The following is an 18,518-nucleotide window of genomic DNA, read 5'->3' on the forward strand; positions in this document are numbered from 1 at the left end:
ATATCCAGAGGATTGGATTGTTGTATCCCCGGAAGTGCGACAGAGCCAGATTTTGCTCGCTTCTATACCCTGATTCTGATCCCATCTTAAATGCTGGAGATGGGATCATTTAAACAATTGGGGCAGGTGACCACAAAACTGAGTCAAGTTCCATTTTCATTCACCTGCCACAGATATGCATTTTCCAACACTGGTCATTGAACAGGAGCTAGGAGGTAGAATCCTGACTGAGTTCTCCCTTCCTTAAAACTCAGAGAGCAGGCCATCTGTAGCCCTGATTGACTCAGCATAGACCAAGAATTAAACTAGCAACCTTCAACTTTCCATAGTTAGTTCATGTGCGTTAGCGCTACACCAAGTAATGTCCTTATCCATGCTGCCTTTGGAGCAAGATTGAAAATTACATTCCAGTGATGCAAATTTTTTTTGCAAAAATATACTTAGTTCATAAAATATCCAAATAAACATTACAAAGCATTTCAAAATGGCCATCACAGTACAATGATATTCAAATTTTCTGCATAGATCATATTGCTCTCTGAGGTGCTTCAATACAATTGTGATACATGTAATAGTCACTGCATACATTCAATGTAAGTCATACAGCCTGAGGGGATCTATACAATTCCCAGCCCTTGGTGCACTACAGCTGAAACATCTTAGACTGTGACCTTTCCCCGTTGCGCATCTGCGGCGGCTACCCCAAGCTTTAGTGCGTCCCTCAGTACGTAGTCCTGGACCTTGGAACGTGCCAGTCTGCAACACTTGGTCGTGGACAGCCCTGTGCAATGGAAGGCCAACAGGTTTGGGCAGACCAAAGAACCCAATTGAAAAGGAGCCCTTTGTACTGCTTTCACCCCTCCTCCTGCTTTCTTCTTAATATTCCCACTTTTCACAACCTCTTTGCACTCCATGGTGGTTCTACTTTTCTCATGGTGATTTAATTTCTAATCTGTCAAAATATTTCACAGACAAATGATGCTCATAATCAATTGAGACATTTTTGAATCTGGAAATTTCTAAAAATTGACTGCTACTTTGATGTTCAGTGTAATCATTTAAATAAGGTTAAACTAAACCAAACCATTATTTCTATCAATCCTTGTGGTACACAACACAGCAATGACTTAAAACTTGTTTGGTTGAAGAACCTCTTTTCAAATGGATTAGGAATGACAAACACCCTCCCCCCATCTAAATTTAACACTATTTAATATTCATAATATGAAAGTGCTGCATGTAAAGAGTGTTTTAATAATTCTGTTAAGAAAACAGGTATTTACTTAGGAACATAGGAACAGGAGTAAGCCAATTAGCCCCTCGGGCCTGTTAGAATCATAGAATGGTTACAGAAAGAGTCTATTCAGCCCGTTGTGTCTGCAGAAACTTTCTGCAAGAGCAGCACTGCTTATCCCACTTCCCTGCCCTTTCCCCTGGTGCTGTGATTTTTTTTTCCCTTTAGATGCTCACCCAATTTCCTTTTATAAACCAGAATTGAATCTGCCTCCACCACTCTCAGCTGGTGTCTTCCAAATCCTAACCACTAACCACAATCCTAACAACTCTAAAGGATGTGCAGGAGCGGAGGGACTTGGATGTATATCTGCATAAGTCATTGAAGGTGGCAGGACAGGTTGAGAGCGGTTAAAAAATCATACAGTATCCTAGGTCTTATTAATATGGACATAGAGTACAAGAGCAAGGACATTATGTTGAACTTGTACAAGACACAAATTCAGCCACAGCTGGAATATTGTATCCAGTTCTGGGTGCCACACTTTAGGGAAGATGTGAAGGCATTGGAGGGAGTGCAGAAAAGATTCACGAGAATGGTTCCAGGGGTGAGGAGCTTTAGTTATGAAGGTAAATTGGAGACGTTAGGACTATTTTCCTTGGACAAGAGAAGGCTGACAGGAGATTTGATAGAGGTATTCAAAATCATGAGAGGTCTGGACAGAGTAGAAAGGGAGAAACCGTTACCACTTGTGAAAGGATCGAGAACAAGAGAGCACAGATTTCAAGTAATTTGCAAAAGAAGCAAAAACGAGAAATGAGAAGCAATAATGAGAAAAAACTTTTTCAGGCAGTGAGTGGTTAAGGTCTAGAATGCACTGCCTGAGAGTGTGGTGGAGGCAGGTTCAATCGAGGAATTAAAAAGGGAACTAGACTGATATTTGAAAAGGAAAAATTTACAGGATTATGTAGAGAAGGCAGGGGTATGGGAACTAAGTAAATTTCTCATTCAGAGAGCCGGTGCAGACACGATGGGCCAAATAACCTCCTCCTGTTCTGTAACAATCCTGTGATTCTATTGTAAATACCACCTGCAGATAACAGTAAGATGGGTGTTGCCTGTTTCCCACTGAAGAGTCTGTTTATCCTTGGCAGATGCCTGGAGAGAGCACAGCATGGAGCAAACAGTAGCAGCACAAAGGGAGAGCAGGAGCACTGGGAAAGCACAGCACAGAGAGATCAGGAGCATGAGGAGAGCAGAATGTGAAGAAAACAAGGGCCCTAAGTGAGCAGGCGCCTGGGGACAGCAGAGCACAGGGAGAGCTCCAGGAGAGTCGGGGAGAGCAGGAACACAATAGTAGAGCACAGAGAGAGGATGAACATAGAGAGAGCAGAGTACTGAGAAAGCAGAAACCAGGGCAGGGTGAGGGGGAAAGTGGAATGGAGAAAGCAGGAGTGCAGAGAGAACTGGAATCTAGAGCAATCAGGAGCATGGGGAAGCAGAGCATGTCTCTGAACGCCATTCATTCACTCACACCTGACCATGTAACTCTGGGCTATCGCCCATGTCGCCCACCTGTTAGGCCAACACTGTGTGGCAGGACTTCTGGAAGGTCTTTGTCAACTCCCAGGGGACCGAGCCCAAGTTTGAAAACTATTGTAATAGGGGATCTATACTCCAATATGTTTAATATGAGATTTCAATAGGGAATCACTTAATTAGTATAAGAGTTACAAAATTAACAATGAATATTTGTCTTAATTAATTGTTCTGCACTTTTCCCTCAGTTGTCGTGCATTAGGTATGGTTGTGACAGTGGGAGCAACAAAAGCAAAAAATGCCAAGTGCATATACGCAGAAGCTATTGTTATACCACTTGTAGTATTAGCAATAAGCTCCGCTGCAGGAGTTATATTCTGGAATGGCCAATGGGTGAGATGTGAAGGGAACAGCGAGCATGATGGTTCAGGTGCGTGAGTCAGTTATCTGTTCAAAAAGTCACTTGATTCAGCCACTCCGAATCCCAATCTGCAATTACCTGTGCTTAGTTCTTTGTCACTCGAGGAAATTCTAGGCTTGTGTGTAAAATGAGATTGGTAACTGTCTTTTTGTAAAACTAAGCAATTCCTGATCAATTACATTATAAGTCTCTACAAATGTGAAGATCAATACATTTTCCCAGATAATGAAGTTGGAAACCTAATCTTTCAGCTCTACCCTTTCTGACACCGGGCGATGTCAACTAATTAACCTGCACACAAAATTAGATTTTGCAATCATAGATGCAGGATTAGGATCACCTCAATTATTTCTGAAATAATTTATCACCTTTCCCTTGTCATTTTGGTGAGGTTACTGTCCCCAGTCAACTATGTTTAAGGCTTCATTCATGCATCAGGCTTAATTATTGTAGCAGGTGGTAGAGAAAGCATGACTACCATCTTCCTTCTCACCCACTGTCCATACAATTGCACCTCCTGCAAAGAGAAGTTGACAGCAGTCAGGATAGGCAATGATTTTTCCTTTTTCTAATTTGGAACCTTCATGGTCTGTTTGATTCAGCTGTTCATTGAATGTATTTGCTGTGCCATTATTTGTCTTCAAATACTTGTCTTCAACTAAAACTGACTGCCCTTTTGTAAGTCACCCCGGGCCCAGGTGAGTGTCCCATGCTCAGGGTTACGAACCATGGCCAACAGCGGAACCAGTGAATTTTTGGTGGTGATGGTGGAAGAGTTGGAGCCTCGAGGGTCAACGGCTGGTTACGGGCGAAGGATCCTTCATGGAGAGGACTTGTGTTTCCATTAAGCACACGCGAGGAAGGCAAGGGGAAACCACCTCATGTATTCTTTTCCTAGTCGTATTGCTCATTGCTCATTGGGAGGCTCTTACAAACAACTGACGAAGCAAGTGCAAGATCACGAGGTGTGGAAAAATGAGCAGAGAGCTGCCCTTGGCAAAAAGCAGAATACTGTGGATGATGGAAAGCAGAAATAAAAATAAATTTAAAATATTTAAAAAAAAAGAAAACGCTCTGTAAAAAAAGAAACTCAGCAGGTTAGGCAGCATCTGTGCAGAGAGAGAAACAGAGTTAACATTTCAGGCCTGTGTCCTTTTATCAACAGGGAAAAGTTTGTTTGAGCATGGGGTGGGTGGGACAAGGACAAGGGAAGGTCTATGATAGGGTGAAAGTCAGGAGAGGTTAAATGACAGAAAAATTAGTCCTTCAGAGCTAAAGAGAATGGTGATCGGGCAAGAAAGAAACAAAAGATGTGCCGAGAACTGGTGTGCTGCTGTCTGAAAGAAAAATACAGAAGCAAGGAAAGAAAAGGAAACAAAATGGGTGAACAGACTTTATGGTCTGAAATTGTTGAACTGAGTGTTGAGTCCAGAAGGATGTAAAGTGCCCGGTTGAAAGATAAGAAGCTATTCCTGAAGCTTATGCTGAGCTTCACTGGAACAGTGCAGCAGGCCGCAGACAGAGTGAGAGCAGGCTGCAGAATTAAAGTGATAGACCACCAGAAGCTCAGGGTTGCGGACAGAGGAGGTGTTCTGCAAATTGGTCACCCAATCTGCGTTTGGTCTCCCCAGTGTAGAGGAAACTATTACGAAAATTCTTGCCTTTTGATCTACGGTCTTTGCTGACTCCAAAAAGCATGGATGCGGAATTAGCACCGTTGGGATCCACAGTGAAGCTGGAGATTTCACTGTTGAAGCTGATCACCTTCCTGAGGGTATACTTTGCATCACCAGCTGCTCCTGGCATGACACACAGAACACAACATCTTGAAGTGTGTACCCTGTGTGCACCAGAAGCTTCTGAACTCATCCCATCATGACATCACACAGTTGATGTGATGGTCTAATGCCAAATTTGGATCCAAATCCAGGTCCGCTCAACAAATTCACTTGTCACTCACCAAAGATCAAGCATTCAGCTGCAAGAAGGATCCAGCAATAGAATCACTTAAAGGTACAGGCACCCACATAAGGTCATTTTGAATAACTTCTGCTATTTCAAAGCCTCTGTAAGTACTCTGGAATGTTTTTGGAGGTGTTGTGGTGAATTCCTGGATTTGGCAGGGCACGTTGCTACATCCTCACAGGGAGGGCAGAGTAGTAGGTGGCCTGTCCATACAAAGGCTGTAACAGGTATGAGGGCAGCAGTAGCATTATCTCTGGGTCTGCAGGGTGATAGGGAGATGCAGCAGAGGCTTCAGTGATGGCAAGCTCTGCATGATACCCACTGCCAAATTGGAGCCTGACTCCCCCATGCTTCTTGACAGTGACAGGAGACTATCCAGAAGACCAGCTTATGCCCCAGCATGTTGGTGGGCATGCCCATCAGCGTTCTGCTGAATGCCACCCCATTGAGGTCCTTATCTGACTCCTTTGTAGCAGAACTTATTTGGAATCTGCATGAAGAGGAAGGTTGGGTGAGGGAAAACAGGAGGTCCATGATGACACCATCAGCAGCTTCTTCATCATGTCAAAGAGCAGGATGAGGGTGAGCTGGGAATTGAGAAAGGGCATAAACAGGAATATACTGTCATCCTCAATGTCCTCAACAACACTGAATGCCATGAGCTCTGCAGTACCCATCCCTGCAATGTGAAGAACCATCCCCTTAGTAGAATTTAGGAAATGCTGGTGTCTTTGTCTCCCCTATGGCTCCCTGTACTGCTTTCTATTGTGTGCTTGTCCTGCAAGAGAGAGGGACGAATGTCAGTGATTGTATTGCACTACATTTGGCTGATGTGTTGAGTAGCTGGAGGTATGTGGAGGCAGTGAGAGGTGGGTATGAGGCTGGTAGCATTAGTAGTTGTGTGAGAGTGAAGTGCAGCACCTGGATATTATGTGTGAGCCCTGAATTCCAGGGAATACAGCTGGCTGAGTGTTGGGGGTTTGGTGCATTGAACAGGGTGAAGAGGCTGGTAGAGAGGTTGGCAGGAGATCACAGGTAAAAATGCATTTACTGACTGTGACCACCAGTGTGAGATGTTTAGATTTGTAGAATTGCTGCCAGGCCCTCATGTCCGGACCTCCATAGCCACTTACCCCCAAGCCCTTCTGAGGGTGGTCCTTGAGGGTCTTCTGGCCCCCCATTAATTATGGTCTGTCTCCTCATTCATGCCACCATTAAACCTTCAACACTGCATCCTAGACTCTGGAGCCCCCTTTTTGCTGGAGTTCCATTTTCCTTGTTTACAGCTGCAGCAACAGGATTTAGCAGCATCCTCCTGTAATTCCTTGCAGCTTCCCTTTAAGAAGGACAGACTGCCTTTAAGAACAGAAGGTGCTGCACCATAGCACCTGCTGCTTAGCTCCCTGACAATCACAGAGGCAGCCAGCAGTGTGGCAGATGCTCAGCTCTATGCCACAATCATGTAAATGAAGTGGAAGCATCAAATATGTGTGCTGCCTACTCTAGAACCCATTCAGGCAGGTCACAGACCTGACCCCAGCACCTGAGTAATAGGGTGGACCAATTTTTGGCCCTGTATGTTTTATTGTAAGCAGAATAGACTTATGTTACAGAGTTGAGTATTTACACTTGATTGGTCCAGGTTACCTTAACTCATTTATGTACTTTTTTTTTGTTCACTTTATCAGATATTATCCAGGATGAAATAGAAAAACAAGAAAAGGTATGTTTGTTTTGTTAATTGTATATAATATAGCCGTCATGGAAACGTGCTTTATGTCAATGATTTTAATCCATCAGCTGGAAACTGGAATTCAAACAGAGTTTAAAAAAACAGAGACTAAAGGTAACTTGAGTTTGCAGCTAAAGATGGCTACCCCGCTTTGCATCACTGTACCTTCCACATTCCAATCCATTGAGATGGAGACACCATGTCTGCAAATATCCATCAAGGATAATGACCTCAGGAGTATGAGGGAACCACATTTCCTGTCCCCATTTGTATGGCGTCAAAGGTTTTTGACCGATGGTGAACCATTAAACTTAATTGCCTGAACAATAGGACCCTAGCCAAGGGGGCATCCCCAGACATGAACTCATCGAGCTATAATGGAAGTACCTTAAGCCCAATCATTTGAAGAATGGGACCCTAGTTGTGAATGGGGAATTCCCAGACATGAACTGATTGAAGTGACAAGGGGGAATACACTAGTGACGTCCATGTTTGAATCACTGGGTGACAGTCATATGACAAACTCACCGTTTGAGTGTTTAAGCTTCTGTTTTCTCTGCAGTAAGAGGACAAGTGGTTGAGACACTGATGAGGTAAGACCTAAGTGGGGTCCCTCTCCCTCCCTCTCTCTCCAACCCCCTTGCAAGCTTCGAACACCGTTTGCTAATCATGACCACCCAGTGATTCCCTGCTGCAGACAGAGACTTCTTGAAGGAAATCAACCCCCCACTACTGTGTCCTGGAGAACAACTAAATCAGCTATGTATATCTTTAAATTGGAAACATTGGGACCACCAAGGAAAAGTCGCAAGACTTCCTGAGGCCAGCCAAGTCACCAACCTCCACAGACTGGATACCCCTTTTATCTCTTTGGACTCTAATTTGACTGATCTATCCTTCCTCACTCTGTAACCTATTTGTGTGCATGTCTGAATTTCAGGTGTGTGTGCAAGTCAGAGTGTCTTTTATTATTTATTTAGATCAGTTTAAGTATAATGAAGCTAACCTCTTTCTTTGTTAAACTCAAGAAAACCTGTCCAATTAGTTATTTTATGAACACGGCATGTAAACAGTCAAATACCTAAAAGAATCTGTTGCAGTCAGATGAGGAGAGGGAAAGGAGGGGAGCCTTTCAACCCCTCTCACCTGATCGTAACAGAAATTTGAGGCTCTACATCTGTGATTGAATCCACAGAGAAGCGAGAAATTGGAAGTGGGAAATCAAATTGATCCCTAGCAATAATGGTAAGTTAAAAAACTTCAATACAGGTTTTCTTGCAGTTTGCAGTGCTAGAGTACTAAAAATGTTCACATTTGAAGTCAGTCCCTTCCTAGGATAGAGTGAAGTAACTTTGGGCAGTTTAAAAACCTGATCTATTGAAGAGTTAAGGAGTAAAGCTAGGCATTTAGAGATAAATACCCACCCAAAAGGCTAGGAAATCCAAAATCCTAAAACTTGTGGCCAACCATTTTGAAATTGAACTTTAAAAAACAGGAGACAGGCATAGCATCTGACACAGACAGACTAGGATTAACAAGCATACAGTTGGAACAGCGAAGACTAGAGCTCAAATTCCAAGAAGAAAGAGAGAGACAGGAACAGAAGGAGGAGAGCGAGTTCTAGGTAAAGGAGAAAAAAAGAGCTTTCCAGAAGGAGAGGCAGGAAAGAGAGAGTTAAGGCAGCCTGAGCTGAGCAGGGAAAGACCCGGTGAAGCCATCACCAGTGAGGGAAGTGCCCCTAGCTGAAGACAGCTCTTAAAGTTCTCCCAATTGATACCGCAGTTCAATGAGGGAGATCTGGAAGCATTTTACATCTCAGTTGAAAAGCTTGCAAAACAGTTGAAGTGGTCAGCAGAGGGCTGGACCTCGCTACTGTGAAGCAAGTTAACAGGAAAGGCCCACGAGGCTTATTCTCTATTGTCCAACAAGTGTTCATCAAACTATGAGATAATCAAAACTGCTAACCTGGGTGCCACCAAAAATTTCAAACTTCGAGAACAGCCCAAACAAACTTTCATCGAGTTTGAAAAGGTTAAGCAATTTGCTTTCAACTGGTTGGTACAGGTGCTTAAAATAGAGTCCACCTATGAAAGCCTCAGAGAGATGATCCTCGTTGAGGAGTTCAAAACTCACTTCCTCTTTCTATAAAATCCCACATGGAGGAACAGAAAGTTTCAAGAGCCAGCTGGGCAGCAACCCTGGCTGATGATTATGAATTTGTCCACAAGCTCTTGCCCGAGGGAAACCCTTCCCTAGTCACTCCTGAAAAACCTGAAAAGGGTTGAAGGTGGCAGGGTAATAGGAGGATGAATAGCCATGGGTGAGAAGGGAAAGCCGGAAATGTAGGGGGGACCCTCCTCAGGACAAAAAGGAAGGTGCTGAGAACAGGAGTGAAGCTCGAAAGCCTGTGTGTTTCCATTGCTAAGAGGCAGGTTACCTTTGAGCTGACTGCTGGAAGTTACAGGGAAAATCCATAGGATTTATTGGAAATGCAGGGAAAGGGGCCCTGACAGAAAGCACATCGCGGGCTGTGACTCTAATCGCAGCAGTAAGTCACTGTAAACATACCACTTTGAGTGTGGGAGAGTAATAAAATCCCTGAGATTTTGTATCTAAAGGAGAAGTGACCTCCATACTGCTTGAGTGAGGTCATACTAAGGGATACAGGGCCACCCAGTCCCTTCTGTTGGGAAAAGGCATGACCTTTCCATCAGAGAGTACTATGAATGCTAAAATATTAGTGAACAGTATCAGGGGAAGGTATACCCCCATCTCTTTATATCATGATGTGCGACCTTATTTTGTGACTCGTAACCTTGGGGATTGTCGCTAGTTTACCTGTGGACAGGGTCAACCTGCTCCTTAGTAATGACCTGGCGGGGGCAAAGGTGGTAGCTTCCCTAGTGATCTTAGAGAGACTGACTGAGGTTGGGAGACAGGAGAAGGTTCCTGGCACTTTCCCTGATGTGTGGTGACCCGGTCCATGGCCAAACAAGTTCCATCAGAGCAGGCTGAACTGGCACTACAGATGGATGACCTTGTCATCTGATCATCTAAAACCTTCTTTGGAAATTTAGATGAGTCAAAGGGTATGTGTTAAGCAGGTCTTCCTTGGTTGAGATTCAACAAGCCGACTCAATGTTTAAAAAGTTAACACCTGTCCAAACTGAAGCTGAAGCAGAGGGTATTTATTTAAAAATGAGTTGCTGATGAGAAAGTGGAGACCTCCTCACATACCTGCGGACAAAGAGTGGAGAATGGTCCACCAGGTGGGGGTGCTGCCGAGGTACCATAGGAAAATATTGAGGATAGTCCATGAAATTCCAATGGCTGGACATGTCAGTATCCGAAAAACCTAAGCCCACATTAGCCAGCGTTTTTACTGACCACACTTCCACAAGAGCAGGCTGGCCAATTTCTTTTTCATCCAAACACAGACCCTTCTTCCATGAGCCTCTATTATGTTAACCATAATTTTTGTGGTAACTGTCATAACTTATTTCTCTCTACAGACCGTGGAAAGTAAAAAGGAAAGTCAGCCAGCAATTGATGAACAAACTCAAACTAAGAGGGAATCAATTTCTACAGAACAGTCTAGTTACAATATGGAGGAAGAACAAACAGAACTGAGACCATTCCCAACCTCTAACAGTAAATATGGCACATTTTACGGAACTAAAATCCCATGGTTTCACATGCAAATTAATAAGCAGTTGATGGAGGTTGGGTGCTTGCTGGGAAAGTGGGGATCAGGGGTGCCTGACTTCTGTCCCTTAACTCAAATGGATAAAAACATCAAGCGCTCCCCGGCCACAAATTCCTGACCAGTGCCTCCTTTCAATACTCAAAATTTAAAATTGAATGAGAAAGAGCCAGTTTGAAAAGCATTAATAGTAATTCTTTTTCCAATAACAAACTGGCCCAGAAATTGCTGGAGTGGCGAATCTCGTGGCAGGTGGTCTTAATTGTATCTTTACCTGACCGTTCACTTTGCATTTATCTTTAATATGCAAATTGCTGGAACATCGAAGTGATTATGATGCAATGATGTCACTGTTGCATCTGGGACCTCATGAACGTGCTGCCCGATGGCTTATCCCACTGACAGAACCACATGGCACCATAAAAAGCTAAAAGCAGATGCCTAGCTCAGTTAAGGTTCGAGATACTCAGAGGTGAGTGACCTGTAACTATGGAATGAATCCACTTTAAAGAGTCAGTAAAATGTAAAATACTATTAAAACCCTTTTCACAATGCATTAAAATGTGTTTTGAACATATGCTTTTTCACAGAAAATGCCTCGAGGTGAACAATAATAAAAGATTGCAGAATCTTTGGGGTTAAGGATCTCTGGGGTTAAGGATCTGCGTGCCATCCTTCAGGAAGTGGAGAGGAGGGATGAGCAGCAGCTGGGGACTGAGGTCAAGGACTCCTTGCAAGATTAGCATGTTCATACGGAGGAAGGTGGAGGAGGGTGAACAAACCCAATAGCATCACAGACGTTGGGGGCTGTTAGAAAAATTAGTACGATCTGACCACGACAGGCAGGGTAAGCATTCACAAATTCTCAATTCATAACTGCTTTTATTTAAGAATCAGTGAAGTGAAAGAATCCTTGGAGACTCCCTACTTTGGGTTTTTTTGCTAATTACTAACACTAAATTAAGTACTATTTTTATTTTAGTTTCTTGTTTCACTTATCCTGTTTTTATTCCTGGTGTGACTACACTCTAAGGATGGTTGACAAGTGACAGGATGGGAAATTGTAGTTTGGGCCTTCATTGACCAAATATTTTGTTGTTCTGAAAAGTGTGAAGGGGGCCAAATGAACAAAAGGCAGACAACAGCAGAAATCTAGCAAAGCAGAAAACTGGCTGTGTAAGAACAGTGAAATAAAATATATCTCAGAGGCACAGAAAGTTAAAGTTTAAAAAAAAACTTAACACCAAGGCCACCATTTGGCCAGACGCTATCACTGGAATGTCCCAAGCTGTTGTTATCGAATCGTGGGGAGACCAAAGGTCTTCAGAGATTTGATTTGAGACAGATGACACTAGACAGCTTTTGTAATTGGTCTGTTCAAATCTTAGCTAGGCAATGATTGGGTTAAATCACCTTAGGCTTTGCTTTAATAGGACAGTGTAAGAAAGGGTTCCTGGCGAGGGGAGGGTGCATTCGAAGGAGGAGAGGGGTATCCAGCCAGACGAGGTTCAGGACCAGCCTGAAAATGGAGGTGCCATATAGGAAGACAGGGCTGGCAGAGGGCCAAATGAGTACATGCCAGGTTGACTTGCACAACCAGGGAGTGATTATGTTGAGACCAGGATTCTGCCCAGCACTTAATGGTAATATTGCTGCTGTATAATATTGCTGTTTAAGTATTAGTCTGTGTCAAGACTCATTTATTCACTTATACTGAATTAAATATAACCACTGTCACCATAAAGGATCATCACTTTGAATTAATTCAGAGTTTGGGAAAAGGGATAAAGGATTAATTCACTCCCTATATACTGAATTCTAACAGAAGGTTATTTGGTTTACTAAGTATTTGTTCAGTTCAAAAGTAAGTAAGTCATTCAAGACAGTTGCCATGAAAGGCAGGCTTTCCAAAGTGATGAATTTTGTAACTTTATTTCTGCAGAAGATAGAGAAAATTTGAATGCATGAAAAGGCGCCTTACTATGTTATTGGGTCTATGTTTTCTGCACACTGGCTAAAATGGTGCACAATGTGCATGAATGAACATAGATGGATGTGAGTAATCCCTTCCTTCCTGAAGGAACTATTCTCTCACACAGGGTCTTGTAAACTGCAAGGGGTAATAGTGGGGTGTGTGTGGCCTCTGCAGAGGTTGGAGCTGTTTTGGTGCAGCAAGGTGGTGTCACATTCTCTTACCTTGTCTCCTCACCAAGAGTCGCCCAAGGGTGAGATAGAGAGAAAGGAATTGAAGATTTGTGAAAGACATGTGCTCCAGGGGCTGTAGGTTCAAAATCCTTTTTGTAGCTGCAGGATAGGAAAAGGAAATTCAAGTAGGAGGTTTCTTACTCAGCAATTGGGAGCCATTATCATTTACCATATTGTGCATTGAATGTGATGGTAAATGAACATGTTTTACCATTGTCACATTTTGTTCTTTGTCTCCACAGACCCACAGCAACCTGAGAAGGTGGGAACTACAGGAGGCACTGAGGCAGTGCCTGAGGAAGAGGAGCAGAACAGGACCAGGAGGAGGAGGCTATCTTCACCCCAGTGGGGAGGGAATAGGGCAAATGAAGTGGCCTAGGCACTGTGCATCGTTAAGGTGCTAATGTGGAGAGGAATTATTTGACTGCGACCAACTTCCCCACATCACCCAATCTGGGAACCCACCCTCCTCTCCAATTCCTGGACCTTCTGGCTGTATGACACATGCACTTCCTTCCTCACAGCACAGAGGGCATGTTTTGAAGGGACTCATTGTCTGCGCCTGGTCCATCAGGTAAGGAGGCACCTCTGAGAAAAGAGGGAAATGCATACCGATCCCCTGGAAAATGGGATAGATGCCAGGCCTGACTTAAGCAGGGCTGGTGGAGGTCGACAGGCATCTAAGAATGAGAAAGCGAATGAGTGAAGATGTCCACTACCTTTTGGGTCCATTAACCACAACATGATGCTCCTCAATCATTTGATAGGCCAGAAACTGGACATCCTTTGCCATCCTTTAAATTATTTGCCACAAATACTACAGAACTGTAACTAGTGCCTGTCTCCCCTTTTATTGCAGCACCAAATGCTATGGGGACAGTCCAAGGCAAATTAGACGTGCTGCTGAGTAGTAGGAAGGCAGCAGTTCAGAGGGGCACTTCCTTACACTCCCAGGCTTGGTGGCATGCACAAGCTTTGCAGGATATGGCTGCTGAGGGTGATTCTCCAATGATGCAGCTGCATGAATCATTGTCCATCCAGTTCCCAGAACAACACCATGATGCAGAGGCACAGGGGTTTATGGATGTGGAGGGGCAAGGAATAGGACAATGCACAGCTATTCATTCTGATCTGCATTCATTTGTTAAATATTGTTGCTTGAACTGTTGCACAAAATAAAATCACCATTTTAAATCTCAGCCGTCCTTCCTTTACTCTGGCCCAGAATGGTGAATCATCCGACACACTCAGAACTTCCTGGTCCACCTCAATTCTGCTGGTGCTGTTGTGGGGGAGGGTATGTGGTAGGGGTAGGGGAGGATATGGTGCGTATTGGAGGAGATGGAGCTAGGGAGGTGGTACAGAGGGAGGCACATCTGGTAATTGTAATTGTCCACATGCCTGAGCACCAGCTGCTTTGAAGCTGCCCTGGCCAATGCAGCCATGCCTTCCTAGGGAGTGAGGAGAGGACATGATCCATGACCCCAGGAACATCTTCGTTGGGATCCCACAGATCAACTGATATCTCATTTGCCAAGTTAAGGGTCAGCCTTTCAGGGTCAGCAAGGTTATGTTGTGCAATGTTCAGCAGACCACTACAATCTTTGTAAAATTGCGAAGCAAGTATTGTGAAACACCCCCAACCTGTTAGGTCACAAGAAATGTGATTTGAGCACCCTATTGCTTTGAATGGCCTATTTCTTGGCTGTTACTTATATGTATATAATTCTATTATCCAATCCATCAGTTGGCACGTGCAACGGTAGACATGGTTGTCCCTTTCCTGTGCAGCGTTGTTGGTGATACGGAAGGATGTAATCTGTCGTGATTTGTCCCCTAAAATCATCCACATCTTTCTTTCTCTGGTGAATAAGTCCCAGATGTTGGAGTGATGAAGAAAGAGGCATAATGCTCTACATTAACATGCAGGTTGTGCAGTAGGGAATCACAGACTATCAAGACCTTCCATGACTCCTATTCATGAGTGCGACAAGTTTTATTGACTGGTACACATTGGCCCCTTGTGCTCTGGGGCAGGCCCAAATCCAATGAACTTCTCTCTCTTTGCTCTGCTTAGGACTTGTCATACCTAATGCCCTGTGGATTATGGCATTTGTAACCTGTTGAATGTAGGCTCTCTCAATACTTTGGATGATGTTTCAGATGTGACTGGTACACCTGCCTGAAAGGAAGTGCCTGCATGAAAATTTAGGGATGTCATCAATTCATTGCCACTATTAAGGTGTGGGAAGTAGACCGATGCTACAGATCCACTTTTAGATGTCACAGAGGATAAGAGGTCAATTCTTTCCTTGCTGAAATGCTGTCTTCACAAGCAGAACTTCTCTGACATTATCTCAAAGAACATTCTCTCCCATAGGCTCTCTGGAGACTGGGGATCAGTTAGGTCTGGTCAGCTTCCAGCCATAATGACTCAACCAATGGGCTTGCCACCTCAGTTCCTCTTCTAGATCACTCATCATGGTCAAAGAAAGGGGCACACCATGTGGGAACACCATTTCACTGCCTTCACCTTGTGTGTCAAAATATCTGTGTCAGGAAGGTGAATAGCAAAGGGATACAAAGCCATCAAGACAGATTTAAGGTATTAAAAAGCATTAGGAACAATTCATTGTGTGATGGATAGTGAGTCCACAGCCTCTCTGTCCCGTCTCTAGGCCTCCAAGGCATAGTGTCAGGTGACAACTATAAATAATGCCATTGACTGAGTCTTGTACAACATTTATTACCAGCTGAAAATGACTGTAACAGGAACAATGCACTAACACTAACTTTAACAGTTTCCTAATCGCAATTAACTTTAGTGGGGAACTTCACAGTGAGAAGGTACTCAAGAGCTTTGGTGAGGTAATTGCAGAGCAAATCATCAGCAATTTCTGGAGATTTGGAAGGTGTGGCAATATCAGTTTTATGCCACAAATTACTCTTTGTTTTAGGAATGATTAATTCTGAACATTGTTAATGCATCATTATTATCTCAGCAATTTCTGGCCCATTGTTGACTGATGTTACTGTCAATGGCATCTTTGCTGTACTAAAACAGGCACTAATGAGGTAAAGGGATTTAATTTTTTATTCATTCATGGGATCTGTGCATCATTGCATTTATTGCCCATCCCTCCGAGAAGGTGGTGGTGAGCTGCCTTCTTGAACTGCTGCAGTCCACATGGTGTAGGTTCGCCCACAGTGCTGTTAGGGAGGGAGTTCCAGGATTTTGATCCAGCGACAGTGAAGGAATTGTGATATACTTCCAAGTCAGGATGGAGAGTGGCTTGGAGGGGAACTTCCCGGTGGTGGGAGATGGTTAGATTCTCCCTTGTCGGAGATGGTCATTGCCTGGTACTTGTGTGGTCCAAATGTTACTTGCCATTTGTCAGCCCAGGCTTGGATATTGTCCAGATCTTGCTGCATTTGGACTTGGACTGCTTATTCAACTGATGAGCTTTTTCTTTCATGTGTAAATTTGTTAAACCTATTAATTTTTTCCTTTATTTTCTAATTTTATTGCACCCTCCTCTACTGGTCCATGCACCTGACTTTCTCTTGAGTATCTTCCAATCCCATTATGAACCATTAATAGATGTATGAGGGGCACAGATTCCTTTGTACTTTTGTTTCTTTCCCTTCATCCTTCCGATAGGAAGATGCCCCTTTGTTTTTGTGCATTAATTATTTTACTTTGTCACACTGTTGTGTTGAGGAACTTGCGCTTTTAGGAGAGTGTTGTCAGTATTGTTGACAGTACAATTAACAATGTATTTTGTTTCGCTATAAATTGATCAATCAGTCTGGTGTGTGACAGGTTTCAGAATCGTTCCACAAGACTGAGCCACACAGCATCCTGACTTGAAAATATATCACCGTTCTTTCACTGTCGCTGAGTCAAAATCCTGGAACTCCCTCCCTAACAGCACTGTGGATATACCACACCACTGGGAGTGTAGCGATTCAAGAAGGCAGCTCACCACCACCTTCTCAAGGACATTAAGGGTTGGGCAATAAATGATGCCCTAGCCAGTGATGCCCATATCCCTTGAATGAATAAAGAAAAGGATTCACACTAAATAAAAGTGGTGTTCTGCAACAGAGTCATATTTGACTCGAAATGTTAACTCTGTTTCTCTCTACACAGATGCTGCAAGATCTGCTGAGTTTTTCCAGCACTTTATTTTTACATATGAGAATTCACATTATTTGGCTAATTCTAAAACTTGTCACCAGCAAACCTAAGCACTAAGAATTATAAAGAACTTACAAAGATTTCTCTCAAATTTATAAGACACTTGAGCCTGGAAATTGCACTGGAGCAATTTCCATGCAAACAAATGAGATTTCTGGACCAGGATGTGTAGCAACTACAGGAGGTGTGTTCATGTTTATTCTGGCATGCCATTGAGTCTGACCTGGAGTAACCAGTTGGCTCACTAAGATAGTGTAAGTTTTACATGTAATTGTTAATCACCAAGAATGATTGAGCTATATCCTTCAAGTGTGTACAACAAACTGCTCTAGATTAATTGGTTGATTTTGATCTTCAAGCTCCTCATGTAATTTAGAATATATTTTCATTAAAAATTATGAATAGCCATTCAGTGATTTACAGCATTTCTGTATTTTTCTTTCTTAGAGAATGCACTTCAGACTGAATTGAATGAAATAAAAAGAGGTGATTCACTGGAAATAATTCAGGAATAGCAACAGCAAATGACACCTGGAAAGCAACAGAAGTCAGCCCTGTGGTTTTAACAGAATTGTCAGAAAGAAGGAATGCCTGATACATTTAGCGTAGCAGAGAGATGCTGTGCAAAGATAATTTATTTTACAGCCTTTGAATATTACCAACTGCCTGATAAAAATTGTGGATTTGATTGCTGACTTTAAGAAGGCTTATGCCTAATTAGTCATAGTGCATGCCTGGAGGAGGTTCTTTGGTGCCTTATTGTCAATTTAAATCCAAGGTTGTGCTAAGGAGGGTAGCCATCGTATCATTTAAAAGTCTGTAAAAATGGAATCAGTGTGGTGGTCTTGTATCTTAGAATTTCCACAGGCAGCATCACAGAGTGAGAAGACATTGAGCCTGATTTTAACTTGAGCTGTGAGTGCTGCCTGTGTGGGCCAGGGTGAGTGGGGAGCAGCCTTGAAGGTGCCCGCTGTTAGACCAAGGTCATTTTAACTACCAGGCTCTGTTTTCAGAGATGTCTCCTGCCCAAACATTGCAGGAAAGGAGAGGAGGTCGGCATAAGGAGGAGCAAGATTTTTTGCAGCTGAAGGCTGGCACCAGAGACTCAAAAGAACAGCAGAAGATAAGTACTGAAGAACATGGTTGATGACTTGCATGTATTTTATGCCCAAAGAATTGATACAATGCAAACCAATTTCTACTTTTATGAGTCAGCCACATTATGTGGAACTGGAGACTCAAGTATGCCAAGTCAAGCCAAAATGGCAGAATATTAGTGAGCCTGCTGGGTTTCTATGACAGCCCATGAGTTTTCTTGATTATTTTTCTAGAATTTTCCTACCAAATAGAATGTGTGGGGTCTGATAAAGACAAAACAAAAACAGAATTACCTGGAAAAACTCAGCAGGTCTGGCAGCATTGGCGGAGAAGAGTTGACGTTTCGAGTCCTCATGACTCTTCAACAGAACTGAGTGAATATAAGGAGAGGGGTGAAATATAAGCTGGTTTAAGGTGGGG

General features: G+C 43.2%; 1 protein-coding gene across 3 annotated transcripts in view; it reads left to right on the top strand.

Annotated features, from left to right (window-relative positions):
• LOC121288710 (tumor necrosis factor receptor superfamily member 5-like) overlaps window positions 1–13,990 on the top strand; it is a 54,014-nt gene extending 40,024 nt beyond the window's left edge. For 2 of the 3 annotated variants that reach the window (XM_041207455.1, XM_041207456.1), the window contains 5 exons: window positions 3,022–3,203; window positions 6,848–6,882; window positions 10,404–11,066; window positions 11,185–11,441; window positions 13,042–13,990. In XM_041207455.1, coding sequence (XP_041063389.1) covers window positions 3,022–3,203; window positions 6,848–6,882; window positions 10,404–10,715 — 529 coding nt within the window. In that variant the 3' untranslated portion in view covers window positions 10,716–11,066; window positions 11,185–11,441; window positions 13,042–13,990. The remainder of the gene's footprint in view (window positions 1–3,021; window positions 3,204–6,847; window positions 6,883–10,403; window positions 11,067–11,184; window positions 11,442–13,041) is intronic. The other variant, XM_041207457.1, reaches the window with a different exon arrangement.
• The last annotated feature ends 4,528 nt before the right edge of the window (window positions 13,991–18,518 follow it).

The sequence above is a fragment of the Carcharodon carcharias genome, chromosome 15 (assembly GCF_017639515.1).
Source record: "Carcharodon carcharias isolate sCarCar2 chromosome 15, sCarCar2.pri, whole genome shotgun sequence".
Taxonomy (NCBI): Eukaryota; Metazoa; Chordata; class Chondrichthyes; order Lamniformes; family Lamnidae; genus Carcharodon; species Carcharodon carcharias.